At 48.7% G+C, this 20064-nt stretch overlaps 1 protein-coding gene across 3 annotated transcripts; it reads left to right on the forward strand.

Moving 5' to 3' along the window:
• The first annotated feature begins 1590 nt into the window (after positions 1-1590).
• Positions 1591-19053, forward strand: ANKRD13D (ankyrin repeat domain 13D). 3 transcript variants are annotated; one of them, XM_083701190.1, is made up of 16 exons: positions 1706-2171; positions 3288-3435; positions 5748-5883; positions 6641-6765; positions 7427-7472; positions 8141-8284; positions 8410-8599; positions 9341-9407; positions 9554-9635; positions 10376-10437; positions 10633-10763; positions 11038-11195; positions 12185-12343; positions 13356-13519; positions 14041-14120; positions 17949-19053. In XM_083701190.1, exons 3-16 carry the CDS (start codon positions 5760-5762, stop codon positions 18226-18228), a joined length of 1812 nt encoding a protein of 603 aa, XP_083557316.1. In that variant the 5' UTR covers positions 1706-2171; positions 3288-3435; positions 5748-5759; the 3' UTR covers positions 18229-19053. The 3 variants fall into 3 exon arrangements, with proteins under 3 accessions (XP_083557315.1, XP_083557316.1, XP_083557317.1); XM_083701189.1 differs by lacking the exon at positions 3288-3435 and having other exon boundaries at positions 1591-2171; XM_083701191.1 differs by lacking the exons at positions 1706-2171; positions 3288-3435 and adding an exon at positions 3522-3650.
• Positions 19054-20064: the final 1011 nt, after the last annotated feature.

Here is a 20064-nt window from a genome sequence, read left to right on the forward strand (position 1 = left end):
CAAAACAAACTGAGCACAGCTGGGCTGGAGCTTAGCACAACAGCTGGAATACTTTTCTCTCCATAAAAGACCTTCATGGCCAGTGGAATTCCATTTCCCCATCCCTCTTAACAATATTTAATAGCATCTGTTTGAGGCAGAAGTGTAATGGGGAGCTTTTCACAATCTAAAGGAAGCCATGTTGGAGTAAGCTTCCCTGTTGAATTTTTGCCCATCACATAACTCTTAAAAGCCAATGGAACCCCTCTCTGTCAAAAATGGAGAGAAAGACAGGCTGGGGTGTATGACTGGAGGTGGAGGGTTTATGATTCACAGAGCACGTTTCTTGACTCTTGAGAAGGAATAGTAACCTTTCCAAAGGAAAGGTTGCCTTGTGTTTTAAAGGTGCCTCCTCTACACTTCCTGTGCTACATTTTTTTTAGGCCTAGTCATGGAAGGCCTGTTTACTCTATGACAGGTGAAAACAAATTCAGGTTTAACTGGGTGCCAACTACTTTGTTACTTCAACCACTGAACAAGTCTGTAACAAGGCAACACTTCCCCAAGCAGGGAGAGAGCAGGTCCTGCATGTGAAACGGAGCCATTCCTGAAAGACTGTTAGTGCAATAATCATATCCATGTCTACTCAGAATTAAGCGTCACTGAGCTGAATAAGATTTACTCCCGGGGGTATATTGGATGACCAGTACCTGTGACCTAATACCCACTAAACACAGAGGGACTCATTTCTGAATGCGCATGTCAAGGAATGTGTTTTTAGAAATGATTTCCCAGTCCTATATCCTTCTGGCTTGAAAGATGAATACACAAAACAACTTTAAATAAAAAGCAGCGGATAGTCCATATTTAGGACTGGTAGGATAGAATTTAATTTCTAGAATGAGTTGTGTGAGGTTCAAGAAGCTTGGCTGGAATCCTGGTTGTTTCTACTCAGTAGAGAAAGGTGCACTCAGCATATGCTTAGGTGCACTAGTTTATTGAACCACATTTCACAGCTGAGCCCTGCCAAGGCAAACAGCGTAGGAGGCAGCTCCAGGTTTCAGCTCGCCACTAACCAGAAGCCACCCGCAACGCCTGGTGCGATTCTTATTTCCCTGAATAATAAAAGATGCAAGGGGAAGAAGGCTCTCTAACTGAACATGATCCTACATATATCTCTACTCAGAAGTAAACTCGGCAGAGCTTAATAGGCCCCAAACCAATGGATTCAAGTTGCAAGAAAGGAGATTTTGACTAAACACGAGGAAGAACTTGCGGACAGTAAAAGGTGTTCGGACTCCAGGCGAGGTGGTAGACTCGCCTTCCTCGGGAGGTTTTTAAGCAGAGCTTGGATGGCCACCAGTCACGTATGATCTAGCTGAGATTCCTGCACTGCAGGGGGCTGGACTAGATGACCCTTGGGATCCCTTCCAGTTCCTCTCGGGTGAATGGATATCTGATTGCAGCCTCAGCCTTCCCGTCCGCCCCCAGCAAGCAAGCGGAGCCAAGCCGGCCCAATCGCCCACCCTTCCGGGGACTGAGGACCCAGAGGAGGCCGTGGCTCCTGCTGCCGGGGGCTGCAATTTCGCCTCCGCCCGCTTCCCCTGGCGGCTGACGAGGGAGGCAGGCTGCCCAAGGCGACCGGCTCCGCTCCCTCCCGCTGCCGGTGGTGACGCAAGGGGTGTTGCCTGTCCTCGACGCCCAGAGCGTGGCCCTCTCGCGTGGGCTGGAGCGGGGAGCGAGCGAGGCCGGAAAAGTGCCTGGGCCAGCTTTCCGCGCCCCTGCCGCCGCTGTCTCCTCCCTGCGCCCCGCAGGCCCGCCCCTTCTCCCCCAGCCCCGCCGCTCCCTGGCTCTGGGTCGGCCCCGGGAGCCGCAGCGAGCGAACCCCGGCCAGGCCGCGCGTGCGCCCCGCCGTCCCTCCCTCTCCGCCTGCCTGCCTGCCTCTCCTCCCGGGAGCGCAGCCGCCGCCACCGTCGCAGCGGGGCCCAGCGCGAAACCGAGCAGGAGGGAAAGCGCCGCCGCCGCCGCCGCCACCCGGAAAGGCCTCGGGCAGAGAGGGATCGGAGCAGAGACCCGGCCGGGCGCGGGGACATGGTGACGGGATGGCCCGCATCACAGACGCCTTCCCCCTGCACCTGCTCGTCTGGCACAACCGGCACCAGGCGCTGGACAGCGAGCTGCGCAAGGGACAGGTACGGGGGAGCCCCTCAACACCCCCCCAATCTCCTAAGACTCCTTCCTTCCTTAACCCCGCATTCCAGGTCGCCCCTTCCAGCCGGAGTTGGAGATCTGGCAGCCAGGGAGGGGGGTGTGATGTGGGATCCTTCCAAGATGGTCCCAGCCCTTCGCCCCCCCCCCCCCCGTTGGTAGCCCTGCTGCTGCTGATGCCACTGGGAGGGAGAATGAACAAGGGCCAGATACTGGCACCTAGTATATCTGACTGCTCCTAACCTAGGTTTGTTCCATCTGCATCCTGTTAAACCTGCCACATCCAGTTAACTGCCCCCCCTTCCCAGCCACGCCACACACACAAGCAGGAAAACTGCCCAAGGGGCATCTCTTGACCCCCCCAGTCGTGATAGCATCATCACCTTTCCCCCACCTTTGTAATGCTCCTGGTCCCCTCTCTCCATTCCTTCTCTTTGTACCTCTAGATTGTAACTCTTTCCTCCTCACCCCAGCCGAACTGGTGGTTTCAGAATAGCTGTATAGATGTTTGATGATTCTTTTGGGCTGGGAATCCCCAACCTCATAATTCCTCATCAGACTTGGCAGTTGAAGCTTTGAAGCAAACAGCAATCCTCATTTGAGGCCATCTGTTTGGAATCCCAGAATCCACAGCTCCTTCGTCTTAGGCCCCCTCATAGTGATTTGGGCACATGAGGGCAAGACACACGAGGGATTAGCACACTCAGTTGGATCTGAAGGGTGCCGTGATACTCAGTCCCATAACATCCTCTAGCAATCGAGGCCTAGTGTTTTGTTTTGTTTTTATTTTAAAAAAACAACCTTCCTGTGGTGGCTTCATGTTTAGTGCACTGATAGCCACCATTTTGGAAAAGAGAAAAAGGGAGAAAGGCAAAATAATCCTTAAAGATTGATGTGCGTGTGCACAGCTGGTATGGGTCTCTTTTAAAAATTCAATTCAATTATCAGAGCCTCCAAGCAAGTGCCAGCTCTAGCACCCTGTTGCATTGGAGAGGGGAAATTCACAGGGTTTCCTTCCTGCCTGCCCCTATGGACCACAGCTGAGCACTGGACTGGGCTGAGCATCTATACTTTAAAAAACTCTTGGTTCTCCCACCTAGAGTTAGAACCAAGAGAACAGAGTCATTAGAATACCTGTATGGGAGAAGACTGACAGGAAGAGTTCTGCCTGGCAACTGATTTGGAACCGGGAGAAATGCAGACCAGGGAGCATGGCTTAAAAGAAGACTGGGCTGGAGATAACTGATAGTACCTGAGATAATGATGGTTCCCATTTCTTGTTTTGGAAGGGGGAAACGGAGAATGAACTGACTTACAGATTTAGGGGGATGACTTTTGGGAGGATCTCAAAAAGAAAGGAATTTGGGGCAGAGGTTTGGTCAGCCGAATGTTTCTGGAATCTAATTACATAGGGCACTCCGGTGATGGCCTTGTTGTCAGTCCCTAACAGCTGATACTCAGAGGTATGTTACCTTTGAAGAGGGAGGTTCTATTTAATTTGGTGGTTGAGGCTAGTAGCTGTTGACAAACCTGTCCTCTGTGAATTTATCAAATCCTTTTTGAAACTAAGTTAAGCTAGTGGCCATCAACATACCTCACAGCAGTGAATTCCATGAGTTAATTACCCCTTGAGTGACAAAGTATCTGAATTTGCTTTTATCTTGTTTCTAAAAAATCATGGGCAGTCTGGGAAAGGTGGGAGAGGAACGATTCAGAGTATGGCATACAGTGGCATCACAACAAAAGTTGGGTCAGGGCAGATATTTGGAAGGAAATGGTGTGGAGGGTTTGGGGCTCTGCCTTGTGTTCAATTTGGCTAGGTCACTTGTCTCTCAGTCTCACCAGTTCTCCTTCTGTAAAATGGATGTTGCAGTATGTTGAATATTGTGGTGCTTCCATCAAATTACAGCTTTCAGAGTGGGTGTTGGGTGGATGGAGCTTTGAGTGGATGGAGCCTAGGCAAGGGAATGGCTTGGCAGGGTGGGCAGATTTGTAACATCCTGAATTTCTGAAGGTATCGGCTGCTGTTACATCTTTTTTGCAGATCCTTTAGGATGCTCAGCCACCCTGCACATGACTTACCTTGGTGGTAGAAGAAATAACATTCTGACTATTTTCAAATATACTCTTGTGGTCAACTAGTCTGCAAGTGGAGTGAAAATAGGCCCAGCTTATGTAGGATATAAGAGACTCTGGGCTGTTCCAGGTAACACAGAAGGATTCTGGAGCTATGATAGAACTCTGCAGCAAGCACTCCCATTGTTGGTGAATTGCTGGTAATCAGCTGTTAAAAAATGTGATTCTTAGCCCCAGTGCTTGAAGCGATTACACTACCCTCAGCATAAGGAAGGTGCCCATGACATCTGCACAAAGCACTACAGCCCTGTCTCCTGATCCATTTTTATTATCCATCCCTCAAAAGCGTATTTACTTGTGGGTTTGTTTTTTGTTTCTTTTCTTTAATTCATAAGCCGTGTACTCTCCTTCTGTAGCACTTGAGTGCACTCTCCTTACAATTAAAAACAAAACAGGTTGTTTCACAATATAGCTGGGCTAGTCCCTATTCTGTTCTATCATGTGGGGACAAAGGCCTTTGTGGTGAATGGCCCCTTCTAATTGCATCTTGGAACAAGGCAGCATTTGCCATTGCAAAGTAGGTCCTTTCATCAGAAAGCCAAGACACAACATTAATTGATTTCCATACATACTTAGATTTTCCCCCACTTTTCAAGCAATCAAGAGTCTCCCAAAGTGGTTCAAAAACAGAGTCAGGCCCTGCCAGCAGCTTGCAAACTGAAAAGACGAGACACATAAGGAAAGGGAAGTGGAGTGGGAGAGAGATCAGTCCTTCCAGGCCATAACAAAGTGGGGAGCTATAAGAGAGGGCATTTATGCTCAGTGGAGACCAGGGTAGGTAACCTTCCCTTGCTCATGTTCTCACTTGAATAGGAATTGTTGGCTCCAGCTCCTTTGACCAATGGGTGGGGCAAGCGCTTCAAACTTCTCCCTTTTGATTCTACAGTCCTGGGGGGAGTTGAAGCTGAGTAGGAAGGGGGGAGGTGAGTTCCATGTAGCCTGATGGTTCTCTGGCTGGTGGTTGGGGCCAGGTTGGTCTCCTTGCCATGATATTCTTCCTTGGAGGGCAACTGGACTGTAGCCCTAATGTGCTGCCCTTCATTTCTGCAGTCCCATCAAGACTTTTGAATATCTGAATATCAGCATGCGTAAGCTTAGATTAAGCAACAAGGCCGGCTCTTCTATTCTGGCCAGTGGATATGATACGTCATGGTCCCTTGGGTCGGATATTCTATAGGATATGTGAATTCTATCCTAGTATCCTGGATGTCCTTGTAGGTCAGGGACAGCATTATCTGAGGACGAGCTCTGAGTGAATCTTCCTCTTTTGCAAGAGATACTGGTGCAAGGGCATTAAAACCCTGCTGAGTCCTAGCACTGAAAACTGTTTCTAGGAATGAGCCCCAGCGCAGAGAAAGCCTCAGCCCTTGTTCTCCTGCAAAGGAATGCCCACCTAGCTCATTAATCCTGTGGCTCTTTTGCAGCACGATATTGAGATGCTGGACCCACGAGGCCGAACGCCCCTGGAGCTGGCCGTGTGCCTGGGGAACCTGGAATCTGTCCGGGTGCTGTTGCGACACAATGCCAGTGTGGGCCAGGAGAATGCCAACGGCTGGACAGGTATGAAGGTTCAGTGGGCAAGGGTATGTGCCCCATGTTAGTCCGTTTCAATTTCTGTCTCCTCTGCTTAAAGCTGGGGTGAGTTGCACTTACAACTTCCACGCTGGCTGTAGGCTGATGGGAGATGGAGTCCAACAGAACCTGGAGAGCCACATGTTCATCAGGATCATCAGGCTGCACGACTGTGAAACGCCTTCTGCTTGAGACCTTGCAGTGCTGCCGCCTAAAACTGGGCTCAATAACAGTCGTTCATATTGAAGCATCTCCTTATATCCTAGGCAAGGGGGGGAATAGAAGGAATGTGTTGAAAGGGTTGTTGTGAAAGCTAAGCAAGGGAAGACAGCAGTTAAGAAATGAAAGACCTGAGGCATGAGGGCTGTGGTTTTGAGGGGTAAGCAACACGAATGAAAGCCAGAGTCCAGTGCTTAGGCCAGTATTGGGGTAATATGTGTGCTTTGAAGGCAGAACTCTTCCCGGCACTTTTGTTTAAGGCACCTATTCTTGCTTCTCTGGCTTAAGTTTCTGGAGCCTTGCTTTGCCCTGCCTAGGATGGTAGAAGTTTCCCTGGGAACTGAGCACTGATTGGCATGATACCTGTGGCCTTGGCAGCCAGACATGTCCTTTTGGCAGATCAATAGGCTGTCTGCTCCTGGTTGGGAGTGAGGTTAGAGGAGAAACTCGTTTGGACTTGAGAGATGATGGGCACAGTGAGTGGGGCCAAGAAGCCAAATACTGATTTTTCCCTCTGCCTCTTTAGTCCTGCAGGAGGCAGTAAGCACAGGGGACCCAGAGATGGTGCAGCTGGTGCTCCAGTATCGCGATTACCAGCGGGCCACACAGCGCCTAGGCGGCATCCCAGAATTGCTCAACAAACTGCGCAGAGTATGTACTGTCAACTTCAGTCCTTGTGTATTTATCAGTGTCTACGGATTTTATTATAGGGGTGCCCAACCTGTACTCTTGTCAGGACCCCTGGTGAAGAGAGAAAGAAATCTTGCCAAATCTGCCCTCTCTTAGGATCTTATTGGAATCTCCTTTTCTTTCTAAAACTCTGGTTGTGTTTGTGTTAATTAAAAGCCACAACCCTCTCTCTGGATACTTCTTCCGTAGAGCACCAACATTAAGTTCCTCACTTTTGTGTGGGCACAGAACCATTGCAATTTAACCATTCCTATGTTCTTCTAATGCATACTTCAAGAAGGTAAACACTCTTGTCCCTCCCACATTCCCTTGCGAAGGGGCTTATAAGACAAAGCATTTGAACAGCATGGTTTCAAGATGACAACGGTAGCAGTTACTCTGCATCCCAGAAGCATCAACCCTCTTCTCCTTTAAGCCCCCTGGGATGCTCCAAAGCACTCTTGGGTTTTCTAGCTAGCAGTTGCTAGATCTAATTGAACTCCCATTGGCAAAGTGTGACTCTTAATAAGATTACGGTCACAGCAAAATGTAGTCCCTTTAGAGAACAGGGATTGCTGTTCTCTCTGCCCCTTCTCTCACTTGCAGTGCTCTGCCCCCTCACTTTGGTTCTCCATCTCCACAGGCTCCTGATTTCTACGTGGAGATGAAGTGGGAGTTTACCAGCTGGGGTAAGTCAGTGCTTCACTTCTGGGAGTGGTCCGAGCAAGTGACAGGAGAGAGCTATCCAATAAGGGAGGAGTTTGGCCTGGGGAAATGATGCAGCTCAGAAAACCTCCTGAGCTCAGAAACATAGACGACATTTTGAGGAAGAAGGAAGCATTCTCCTTTCTCTGTGGTGGGTGCCGTGGCTTCACCAAGGAGCAGAATCCGTGCTATTGACACGTGGTGTCCTAGTCGTGCTCCAGAGATTAGAAGTGTGACACTCTGAAGGAATGAGGTGATGTCAGGCAGAGAGGGCAAGAAGTACCTCTCAGCCGTGAGACTCATTGGGTACTTTGGAGCATGTCGCTTTCTCTCAGTTTGACCTTCCACACAGAGGCAATGGTGCCTCTCTGAAGGGCTGTAGCTCAGTGGGAGAGCACCTGCTTTTCACACAGAAGATCCCAGGTTCAGTCAGGCATTTCTATGTAGGGCTGGGATAGGCCTCCCATGGAGAAGGAGAGCTGCTGATAGTCGATGTAGACAACACAGAAATTGATGAACCAGTGGACCAGATGGATCAGTATAAGGCAGCTCCCTGTGTTTCTGTGGGTGAGGTACAAATGTGGCAAACAAGTAAATGATGCTAAGCAATGTTCCCGCTCCCTCTGCTCCCTCTCTTCCTCTCCGTCACCAGTGCCCCTGGTCTCTAAGATATGCCCAAGTGACGTGTACCGGGTGTGGAAGCGTGGGGAAAACTTGCGGGTTGACACCACCTTGCTGGGCTTTGAGCACATGACCTGGCAGCGGGGCCGCCGCAGCTACATCTTTAAAGGCGAAGGTCAGAATATCTCTTTTCTGGGGAGATGGGTGCGTGCTTGGCGAGGTGGGGGGGGGGCTATGATACTGACTGCTTTTCTCTCTGTTGCTCCCCCACCCTCTTTTCTCCTTCCCCTCATTGGCCAGATGAGAATGCTGTGGTGATGGAGGTTGACCACGACAAGCAGGTGGTGTACACTGAAACGTTGTCTCTAGCCTTGCATGAGCCGGAGCTGATGCTGGCTGCCATGCAGCCTTCCGAGGAGCACGTGGCCAGCCGGCTCACTTCGCCCATCGTCTCCACCCACCTGGATACCAAGAACATTGCCTTTGAGCGGTGAGCTGGGGCAGGGGGAAGGGTAGCGTATGGGTCTGTGTGAACCGTGTGCTGCTGCTGCTGTCGCTGGTTGTTAACCCCGATGACTATATGCTGCCTCCAGGATCAGAGACAGCCGCATGCTGCTCAGAACACCGGAATTGTCAGGGGACAGTAGCGGGAGAGGGCTATTGGCATCACGGTTGCTGGCATCTGATTGGTCCAGAGGCATCTGATTGGTCATTGTGGGAAATGGGATGCTAGACTAGAGGGACTATGGATGTGATCCAGCTGCAGGGCTCTTTTTATGGTACAGGATGAGGCCCATGAGACCAAAGCTGGGAAGGATGAAGTCTGCCCAGGCCCTCGAGCATCAACTAGTTTTGCGAGAAAAGAGGGGGACCAAGGCCCCAGCTTCTACTGCCATAGATGTCTGCAGCCCTGTTATCACATATGCCCCATCTCCCCTCAGAGGAGAGACCTCCACTCGCAGCTCCCTAGTCCAAGTCTTTCAAGGGCGGGGTCGGGAGAGGTGAAGGTAAGGTGTGTGTGAGAGAGAAAGTGACATTTGATGAGCTGGTTATCTTTTAGGCTGAAGAGTATGAGGTCATTCCAAGTCTGAAAAGGGTTGGAAGAGATGAAGCTCCATTGTAGCAGTGGTGTTTGAGAAAGTGGTTATCTTTAGGCTGCATTGGTGGGGGGGCAGCTGAGGTCTGCAATGGCAAACTCTATCGCTCTTGACCAGAGGGCTTTCCTCTCCAGGAACAAGTCTGGCATCTGGGGCTGGCGCTCTGAGAAGATGGAAAACATCAGCGGCTATGAAGCCAAGGTACAACTCTTCCCCCATTCCTGTTCCTTATGTGTGTAAATCTGAAAAATTCAGCAAAGTTTAGCTTAGCTTCACTGCTTTGAGGAATCAGGGCTTGTGTTGGATGGGACCAGGTGATATCAACGGTCTCTTTGTCATTTTTCCAGGTTTACAGTGCCAGCAACGTGGAGCTTGTCACCAAAACCCGTACTGAGCACCTGTCAGACCAGGACAAGACACGCAACAAAGGTAAAAGCAGATGTTGAACTGCCTCCAGTTGTGACTTGGTGTGTTGACTCATCCAATGACCCTTCATGCTGCTAGGGATTATTTTACCCTACAATTCCCAGAACTCCGATTAATTGTGTGCTGCACTTGCTGTTTGGCGGCTGCTGACTGCCCTTTGACCACAAGTGACTTGTCCTCATTAGTCATGAAGTGCTCCTCCCATTTATAGGCTTCACCTGGTGGTTAAGAGAACAAAAATGACAGCAGCGTATACTGAATATTGGCCTGGTCTATATGTAACGCTCAGCTGAACCATGGCTAAGCAAGAATGAAAAATTGCACAAGTGCACCGAGCAAATATTGCTGCCACTTCATTCCTCCCTGATTCCGCTGCCTAAGAAGCAACAGGATAGATATGGATTTTGGCTGTTGTCCTGTGTAGACAGCTTTCCAAACCACTGGTGGGAGAGGCAGAGTAAATGGGAATATGTACACAGCATAACTGTAGGAGTCACTTTCTTTTTTAATCTGCTGCCTCTGCCTCTTTTATCTCTTATCAATGACTGTTTTGCTGCATTTTCCTTGGATTTTGTCGTTCTAATGTTACTAGCCGCCTTGAACATTGCTGTGTAAAGGCACTCTAAAACTATTTCAGATAAATAAAAATAAGATAACAAATAAATTGCACTAAAGTGGTGGAGGTGGTGGTAGGTTCTTTGGAGAGAACTCATTCACTTAGATATCCTCCTTTTGTCTTCCAGGTTCTAAGACTCCATTCCAGTCCTTCCTGGGAATCGCCCAGCAGCATGCTGCCCAGAATGGGGTGAGTGACCAGGTCAGATCCTGTCCATCTATGGGGAAAGGAGATGCTGGCCCAGCCACACAAATTTAGCCTAGGGGTACATGAGGTGGGGAAGCAGATCACAAGGGGGATATGCCAGAGAAGGGATTGTGTGGCTCCAAAGTGTTGGTGTTCTAGTTCCTGCCCAGATCCAGACCCCGATCCTCACTTTTGCAGGCTCCTGTGCTGCAGTCAGCCAGTCCAACCAACCCAACGTCTATTACCCCTGAGGAATACTTTGACCCCAACTTCAACCTGGAGTCCCGCAATATTGGCCGCCCTATTGAGATGTCCAACAAGGTGCAGAGGTGAGAAGGATGGGGGATACTGCATGGATTGGTGGGGTGGGGTCAGAAATGGAAGAAGATGTCAGGATGTGACAGCTGGCACGTAACTCCTACAAAAGGTACTCATTTTTTCCAGAGAAAGGTAAGAAACAAAAGGTGGAGGAAATAAAAGCATGTCCCTGCAAATAATTCACCCGTGTAGGGGAGTTGCAGGCCCAGTCTCTCCGTGGGCAGGTGTTGGGGGCAGGGAGCTGGAGGAATCTCCAGGAAGACTAACATGCTCCTTGTGTGACAGGTTCAAGGCCACTCTGTGGCTCTGCGAGGACCATCCCCTCTCCCTGGTGGAGCAGGTGACGCCTATAATTGACCTGATGGCTATCAGCAACGCCCACTTTGCCAAGCTGCGTGACTTCATCACCCTCAAGTTACCTCCTGGCTTCCCTGTCAAAATCGGTGAGAGGTGTGAAGCCTGGCTGGTTGGGGGGGGGGACATTATCTACTCAGGGTGGGGTGGGGGGCATGGAGACAAGCTGACGGGAGGCAGATCAAGAGGGGAAGAGAGAAAAAGGAAGGCAGAGAATGAAGCTGTGGGGCTACGCCTCTCCAGACATTCTTTCTGTTGTATATCCATAATGATTTGTGCTCATGAAGGTATTGGGGTAGTTCATACACAACCTTGCTTTCAATGTCATTTGTGCCTGCAAAGGTTTCAGAGCGGACCTACTGCTTCATTTCAAATTGGTGAAATCCTGTAACGTTTCATACCTCAAATGTTCTTGGGTGGGTACAAGAGTGCCCCTCCAGAGGGCAATAATGCAATAACTTTGGGAAAACATCTCAGAACAACTAATAAAGCAGAATGATGTCTGCTATAAATGCACCACCAATGCGCTATTATTGCAGAATACACCTACAAAAAAGAAAAACCTAGATCCATCTGCACTTTAAGCAGTATCCTACCACTTTGAGCAGGCATGGGTTGTTCCTCCCCCCAGGAATCCTGGAAACTGTAGTTTGAGGGTTCTATGGATTGTTAAAGAGTTCCCTCTTCTCTTCACAAAGCCAAAATTCTCAGAGTGGTTTAACAATCAGCCCCTCTTTCCAGGGAACTCTGGGAATTGCAGGTATGTGAAGGGAATAAGGATCTCCTAATAACTCTCAGAACCCTTAACAAATTACAGCTTCCAGAATTCTTGGGGGGGGGGAGCCATGAATGTTTATATTTAAAGCTGTATCATACTATTTTATAGTGCAGTCCCCAATTTGGAGAAACCCTCAGCCTTTGTTGTGGGGAAAGGGATAATGTCCTAGAGAGGGGAGTGGTCACGAGGGAAGTGGTCACGAGTGGGGAGAGAGGGGAGTGGTCACGAGTGAGAAGCTTGAAAATAGAGGTTTACCACCCCCCCCAACTTTCCTTTGTACATTTTCTTTCTTTTCCCCAGAAATCCCCCTCTTCCACGTGCTGAATGCCCGGATCACTTTTAGTAACTTGTGCGGCTGTGATGAGCCGCTGAGCTCAGTGCGAATCTGTACTCCCACCCACACCCCAGAGAGCACCGAGGAGCCGACTGCTGGGGCAGAGGCAGCCAACAACACCAAAGGTAGGAGGAGCAGGATGGGGTGGGAGCCAGGGTCAGGACTTCCAACAGCTAATCTAAACCTTGGGGGAGGGGGGAGAAGATTGGAAGAGGTGGAGGATGTTCCCGCAGGCTGGGAGAGGGAGGGAGGCAGCATTAGGGTGCAGTGGTTGTGAGCCCACATTGCAGAACTGGGAGACAACAGGGTTAAGGAGGAGATGTGAAAGTGTAAGATGTCTGAGTGACTGGAAAACGGGTGACTCCTGTGGAAGGGAAAGCATGCTTTCTAGAACTGACACATCCTTCTCCATGATCCCGCTACTGACCATCACATTTTAAAAATGGACATATTGGCTCAATATGTTTATCGTCATTTTTAAAAAACATCAAGTCTTTCCACTTCAAGAATGCTAGCACTGCCATGTTCCTTTTGTTTCCCATTGATGTGCCTGAGAAAGTGGGAGCTATGCCTGCTTGTTGCCACCTTTAGGCTCATGTAGACAACCTGTGTATTCAACTTTTACCCGGATTTGCTTGCGCAAAGCTTACACGGAGGTTAGATTGTATCTGGTTTTTATTGAGCATTCATTCTGATTGGTTTGTGGGCCAGCTCTGCCCCAACAAGCATTCGTCCCACATTCATCCCGATTTGCTTGCAGGCTGTTGGTTTGGCTTCCCTGCAATTTTCAGTGCACTTCCCTACCCCTTCCCAAACTGCTAAAATGCTGGATTCTTTTTAAAACAGCATTTTTTTTGTGCGAGGGCAACAGAGCCCTTCAGTCCACTTCAGTTGCGCAAACCTAAATTTCCGGTGCGTGTTGAGTCTCTCCTGCAAAGTAGTGACCATCAGGAGGGACTTTTTGTTAAAGAGGCCCAGCCCATTTGCTGCATGCCTTAAGCCCTAGGGAGATGTCCTTTGTCCTTTTTAAGAGCCCTTTTCATGGGTGGAAAAAGTGAGGCAAAGATGAAGGGACTGGTCTTCGGTGACACAGGACATTGCAGAAGTGCTAACCATTGTTCTCCCTTCCTCCCCCAGTGTACCCTTTCCCCTGCGAGGTGGACCCATCAGTTTTTGAGGTGCCCCAGGGCTATACAATGTTGGGCGCAGGTCGTACAGAGCCCATGCGGGACGAGGATGATGACTTGCTCCAGTTCGCCATTCAGCAGAGCCTCCTGGATGCTGGCACAGAGACAGACCAGGTGATTGGGAAGGCGGAAACTTGCCTGCACTGGGGTGAAAACAGGTCCATTATAGCAGGCAGGCATGACTAACTGGTTCTTGGAGGGAGGGCACATGGTGCCCGGATGGTTGTGCAGGGACCAAGTAGAGGTTGGATTGAGTGGTGTAGCAAACTAACTCCCAGTTGTTGGCACTCAGAGTGGAGATAATTCTTGGCTGCCACTTATAAATGTAGCACTGAGTGCTTTGCAAACCTTGATCTCATTAAGGCTTTTACATCCCAGTAGGAACTGGTGATTATATATTTCCTTTTTGCATGTGTGTGTGTGTTTGTGTGAGGGGGTGGAACCTGAGGCCATCAGATTATGGCTTGCCTCAGACCTCCCAGAGAGTCCATGGCTTAACCAAAGCATTATGGCTTATTATTTTAGCATTATTCCAAGTCCAAGCCTCAAATTATTACCTGCTACAGCAGGAGCACACACCCATTCTGCCTCTTTGCTATCGGTTTTAGCATATTCATTCTTGTGTGTTACACCAGGTGACCATCTGGGAAGCTCTGACCAACACACGGCCAGGATCCAATCCTCCGTCCTATGATGAGGAGCTACAGTTGGAACGGTGAGTGTTTCCGTAGCAAGAAGGAAGAGGTTGTATTACGAATTCAGTTCTGCAGCCTGTACGTTAAGGTGTATTATTTTCTAAAACCTACTTTGTGGTCACTTGGTCCACCCACCAGCAGCAATTCCATCTTAGCTGGATTGAGCTTCAGTCTTGCCAGGCCTCATCCACACCCTCACTGCTTCCAGATACTGTTTCAAGGATTTCACTGCCTCAGTGGGGTTTAAGGAAAAGCAGACAGAACTGAGCAGGATCTCCACATCCTCACAGGACCTCTCCCATTGGCTGAATGCAGTGTTCTTCCCCAGCTGTTTTCCTTCATATTCCACTATAAAGCGGGGTGCAGGGCCTCTTCCTCGGTCACCTCACATTCCCCTTCTCTCATCCTTTCTTACCAAGCAGAATGGGAATGCCCTCTTGGGGAACATGATGGCAATGAAGGAATTGGGGCGTGCCTGAATTAGCTTCCAGTGCGTCACCCATGAATGGAGTTTGCCTGCTTGTAAGCGATATACCCGTCTATCTGGGAGATCCCCAGGAATTGGCATAGGTGCTACGAGAAACTGAGCTTGGCATAGTTCAATTGTAAACACTTTGAAGATGGGTAAAAATCCTCCAGCTCAAGCAGATGCAAATGTATTTGGAGAAATTTCCCCTCTTCAGCCTTCCTAGTTGTGGGTGTTGTGTGGACCTAGCTGGTTTTCCTACCACCTCCTCTCACCTTACTCTCTCATGCATTTGGCCACTCTGCCTAGTATGAAGTGTGATTGTTGATCTGTCACGTGGATCTTCTTCCGCGTGAGGAAAATAAGGCTGTCTTGATGTACAGCTTTATATCCTTCTGGGGGCATGGATGGGGGCTTTTTTGGGAGGCGCTTGTGATATTTCACATTCAGCTGTAAGATTCCTCTGTGAGTTTTTGCAACGGTGCCAGTTCTTATTTCTAATAATAATTTGAAAATCTCTTAAACAATTGCAGTCTGCCAGTGGGTGGAAAGCAAGCACCACCCGCTTTCCGGCACCAAATGGAGAACGGTGCCAACAGAACTGAGAAAGCTGAGAGAGCCTGAAGGAAGTTTTTTGGTATGAGTAACCACCCATTGCTCTACAAGCACAGAGCTTCCTTAAAATTCAGCAGTTGAGAGAAGACTCAAGGCACATTTGCACCTATGCTCTCAAGCAGCAGGAATTTACTCCCAGCAGTAACTTCTGAGATAACAGAATTTTAGAGTTGTGGGGTTGGAAGGGGCCACATGGGTCATCTAGTACAACCCCCTGCAATGCAGGAATTTAGTTTGTTTCTTCTGTGTTGTCAACACTGCAGTTTAGTTTACTCCTACTATTCAGGCAGTGCAGACAGCCCCTGTGTCTACTCAAACGCTATCTCAGGACCAAATAACATCAGCCATTCCATTAAGGGTTCATTGGCCTGTGCATCTTTTCATGTGACGTATGCTGTCATCTGCTGACAATGTCGTTGTTTACATGGGTCAGACTGCTCAGTTGTGACATGAAGGAATAAACAGACACAAATCAGACATGAAAATAGTCACAGAAGCAAAGGCAAGAGGAGCATTTCAGTCTCCCAGAACTTATTGAAACAGACCTTGAGGTCCCCTCCTTAAAAGTACAAGCAGACCACAAAGTTTCAAATGGCAATTCTTGTGTGAGACCAGACGGGGGGGGAGGGGCTGTTCTTTAATTTTTCTTACATTTATATCCCACCTTTCTTCTAGTATACAGATGGTTCCCAGGTGGTCTCCCAGGCACTGACCAGGCTCACACCTTCAGCAAAGAGGTGGCCTTAGGTGCTTTCAGATCACTTCAGCCATTAGCTGAAATTCATCACCAAGTTTGCTGCAGTGAAACTTGGACTTGATGAAGACCAGGAGTGGTTAACTAACATATTTGCCTTTCTTTTGGTCTTTATTTACGTGATTCGGCTTGCTATGCCTAGTCACCCCAGCAGATCCTTGTTGAGAAAGAGTCACACCTGCTCTGAGTGGGTCCACCAGATACAATCAAATGAATGTAGTTTTATTTGTGCTCTGGCTAGTGTTGTGGCAAACCTGCTGCTATCTTTTGTATTGCTTGTGGTGGGGAGGTTGGCCTCACCTTGTGGAAAGAAAGGTTCACTCTCTACTTTGTGGGTAGGTTCCCACTTTGGCAGCCACTCCATCTAACAAAATGGGCTTTAGCCCTCAAAAAGTTCATGATGCAAAATGGCCACAGTCTTTACAATACCACAAGATGCTTTATTCTCGTCACTGAAACAGACTGCTTGTGCAAAATTGCCCTGGCAGTAATCTCAGCAGTAAACGACAGCTGTTTTGAGAGAATTGGTGTGAACATTCCCTGCACTGATCCAGAACTGGTACAAGCCCTTTGCTGAGGTGCAGAGTATAGCAGTGTAGGTAAGAGCACACATAGACTGCATCACGGGAGATCCTTCAGGCTTCTTGTAGGGCATAGAAATGCACAAGGAGTGAAAACCAGGGAACAAACGGGGGGGGGGGGGGAACCCCTGGGTCGTTGCGTGGCCTGTGCAGGCAGAGAGACGTTTTCTTCACTACAAGCAGTAGCCTCTTCCCCTTTCTCCTACATTTCCTGAGTTGCTGCCCAGCAGGGAACCCACCCACAGTTGTGATGCAACGCAACAATCTGGGAACAACAGGAAGAAAAAACACAAGCCTTTCAAAGGCTAGATGACTGCTGTTTATCCAATCCAGATAAGATGGAAAAATTGTTGATGGGTACCTAATGCCTATGTCCAGAGAATGCTATTCAGTCTGTTCTACATAGGATTATACTCTGAAGAATACGGTTTAGGGGGCTTCTACACCCCACTTTCTCACTAGAGGCCCAGGTGGGACAGAGCACCAGCTTGTGGCTCTGCCCTGGGCAAGGGGGTAGCCTATACTTTGGGTTTCCATTCCCTGGTAACTTCAAGGCTTGGCTACTGAAATAAATTCTACACGGGAGTACCTTTGAAAACTGCCCAGTAACTGTAATTAATGCAAAATGCAACTACTAGACTGTGAAATGGGACCAGTTGTTTCAAACGTATCACCAACATTTAAACAACTGTACTGGCCCCTGGTTCATTTCTGAGAGCAATTTGAAGTGTGGGGCTTGGGGCCTGAAGAGTCCCCTAATCACAAGATAAGCCTTTCCATGAAGTAAGGTCAACTTTGGAGGGTTGAGTATCCCCACCAGCTAAAGCCACAGTGGCCCAAAGGCCTAATTAGGCCCACCAGGGCTTTGAATTTGGCCATGAATTAAGCCTTCCAGGCCATTTTGGGCAAACCAGCTGTCAGGTTATCTCTGGTGTAAGATAATGGAAAATGATGTGGAAATGCCCTGGAAAGTGTGAGATAACACTTGCTTCGAGATAACATCATTTAGCTTCCTTGCAAACCTTTAGATAGCAGGGAGATTAGACAAGGTTGGCTAACAAATGGGCATGGATGTTCAGTAAACAGGTTGCTTTGAAGCACCCTCGGTGTGAAAATAGGTGTATTACAATTACACAAAAAGCACTGTTTTTAACCTGTGAATTGTATTGATGCAGAGAGCACCAGAAAGCTATCAGGCACACTGGGAACCAGACTGAGCCAAAGGCCAGCCCATTTCTTTTTTACTAGCATCCAGCAGGCTCTGGGCAGTTGTGTGGGAACGGAGGAAGCCCAGATTGGGCTGGGGGTGTTGGGACATATCTGAGAGCAGCTTGAGCAAGCTTGCCTGAACCAGGCCTGAGAAGCATGACCAAGTAGCCATATCTTGCTGCCCTGTTTGCTGATCCCTCCTTCTCATTCTGTGTCCTCTCAGGGCTATCCAGGAGAGCATGTTCCTTCAGGCGGGGCCAGGCCTGAGCCCAGTGGAGTCTGGAGGTGGCAACGGAGGCGCTCCTCCTCCCGAGAGCAGCCCACCTCTCAGCACCAATGGGGGTGGCTCCTCGGCCTTGCCCCCACCCTACCCCAGCTTTGACGAGCAGCTGCGCTTGGCCATGGAGCTGTCTTCGAGGGAGCAGGAGGAGAGGGAGCGCCAACGCCGCGAGGAGGAAGAGGAGCTGCAGCGCATCCTCCAGCTCTCTCTGACGGAGAAGTAGCGTCCTAGCCTCCCTCAAGCCTCACACCGCCCAGCCTGGCTGTCCTTGCCGTCATTGTATTTTTAACCTCTGGGGGTGGGGTGGGGTGGGTTTCATGCTTTGCCCCTTCCCAGTTGAGAGTCAGGCTGGATGTGAGAAGACAGCACCTTCTGCATTTCCTGGGACTCACTCGGTTCCATCCTCTGGTATTATTTCCTGTAAGATTTTTTTAAAAAAATTGCTTTATATCCTCAACCTTCACTGAGGAAATGTTTTCTACAGCACAGAGAGGCAGGTTGGAGAAGAGGAACAGCAACAAATAAGAAGGAGACAGGATGTGGGGCGGGGGAGGGGAGAGACGTTGAGGAAATTTTCATCACCTCGGCATGAGATTTTTCATCACCTCGGCATGAGATGGTGAATGTGCTGCTTTCTCTTTCCTTGCAAGGGTTTGGGCCTGTTGAGGATGGGACCAAGTTGGGGAAGTGGCAATAGAAAGCGGTGGAGAAGCCTGGAGCTTGATGCGCTGATGTTTTGCGGCGAGACCTGAAACCAGGCTGCCGTGTGGTGAATAATTTTCAGTCCCGCATTTTATTTTCCTCTTCATTGTGAGCTGCTGCTCTCCCTGCCCCCCTTATTTTTAATTTATTTTATTTATATCTCTGAAGATATATACAAGAAGGGGAGTGGGAGGTATGTGGTTATTTTTTTTTTAAGAAACTGAACCCAGTGGGTCTAAAGGGAACAGCTGTGCCCACTCCTGAGCGGCTTTCTCCTGTCGTCTGGGAACCAGGCACAGGGGGCTCTGGGCAGCAGGAACTACTAAATAAAACTAAGAAACCAGCATCACTCTGCTGTGACGTTCTTCCGTTTTCTTCCATCTTGGTCTCGGGTTGCATGGCTGTGACATAAACATAAAACTTGGCTCCAGAACCTGCTAGGATTTCTGCGGCTCTCCTTATGAAAATTAGGAAACATGCTAATTAGTATACTCACAAAAAAACCCTGATAGTTTGAACCATAAAAACATTATACCAGCATTATTTCATTCCTAATGATCCCTAGCATGGGATTCGCCTTTTTCACAGCTGCCACATGATCTGTTGACATCATTTTCACCAAGATATCCACTATGACCACAAGCTCTTTCCTAGGCTGCATACAAACTGCACCCTTAAAGCACGTTCAGAACATATTGTCCCCAGAATTCTGGGCACTGTAGTTTGTTCAATGTGACTGGGAACCGTAACCTTCTGAGAGGTGAACTACAGTACCCAGAATACTTTTGAGGGGGAATGTGCTTTGAATGTCCTTTAAAGGTATATAGTGTGTGTGTCACTGCCAGTTCAGACCCCATTACTATATATGTCAAATGAGGATTTATTCTACTTACACTGAATTGTGTTTGCTATTTTAAGTTCACCCAGTTTGGAGGAATTCTTTTGGAACTCCTTGCAATCCCTTGTTTTGTTTGGACAACCCAGAACAATTTAGTATCATGAGCAAACTTTGCTCCCTCAATACACTAATGGGACTCCATATGTTGGTGATAGTCTGTTCCATTTTGGTAAACAATAAGGTTTACAAGCTGCTTTAGGTTCTTCAACAGGCTATGTTGCTATTAATTCCCAATTTGGTGGAAGCAATAGCAGAGAGGGCAGGTGGGGGATGAGAGATGGAGAGAGGATAATACGATCTTTGAGTCGTAGAGTAGTACCATCCTTTTTCTTACAACTGTACTCAGAAAGTGTTCAGTTTAAATCATTAAGTGAAATCTACACACTTCCTTTGCCCTCATTGCCCTGTTAGTCCAATGCCCCAGTGACAGTAAAGCAACAACTAGCTTAGTTCCTTGGC

This window comes from Podarcis gaigeae, assembly GCF_964106915.1.
Source record: "Podarcis gaigeae genome assembly, chromosome: 1".
NCBI lineage: Eukaryota > Metazoa > Chordata > Lepidosauria > Squamata > Lacertidae > Podarcis > Podarcis gaigeae.

Coding starts and splice junctions, on each gene's coding strand:
- ANKRD13D (XM_083701189.1), top strand. CDS start 2,082: ATGGCCCGCATCACAGACGCCTTCCCCCTGCACCTGCTCGTCTGGCAC. Junction 8,600..9,340: donor AAGAACATTGCCTTTGAGCG/GTGAGCTGGGGC, acceptor TTTCCTCTCCAG/GAACAAGTCTGGCATCTGGG. Junction 13,520..14,040: donor CTGGCACAGAGACAGACCAG/GTGATTGGGAAG, acceptor GTGTTACACCAG/GTGACCATCTGGGAAGCTCT.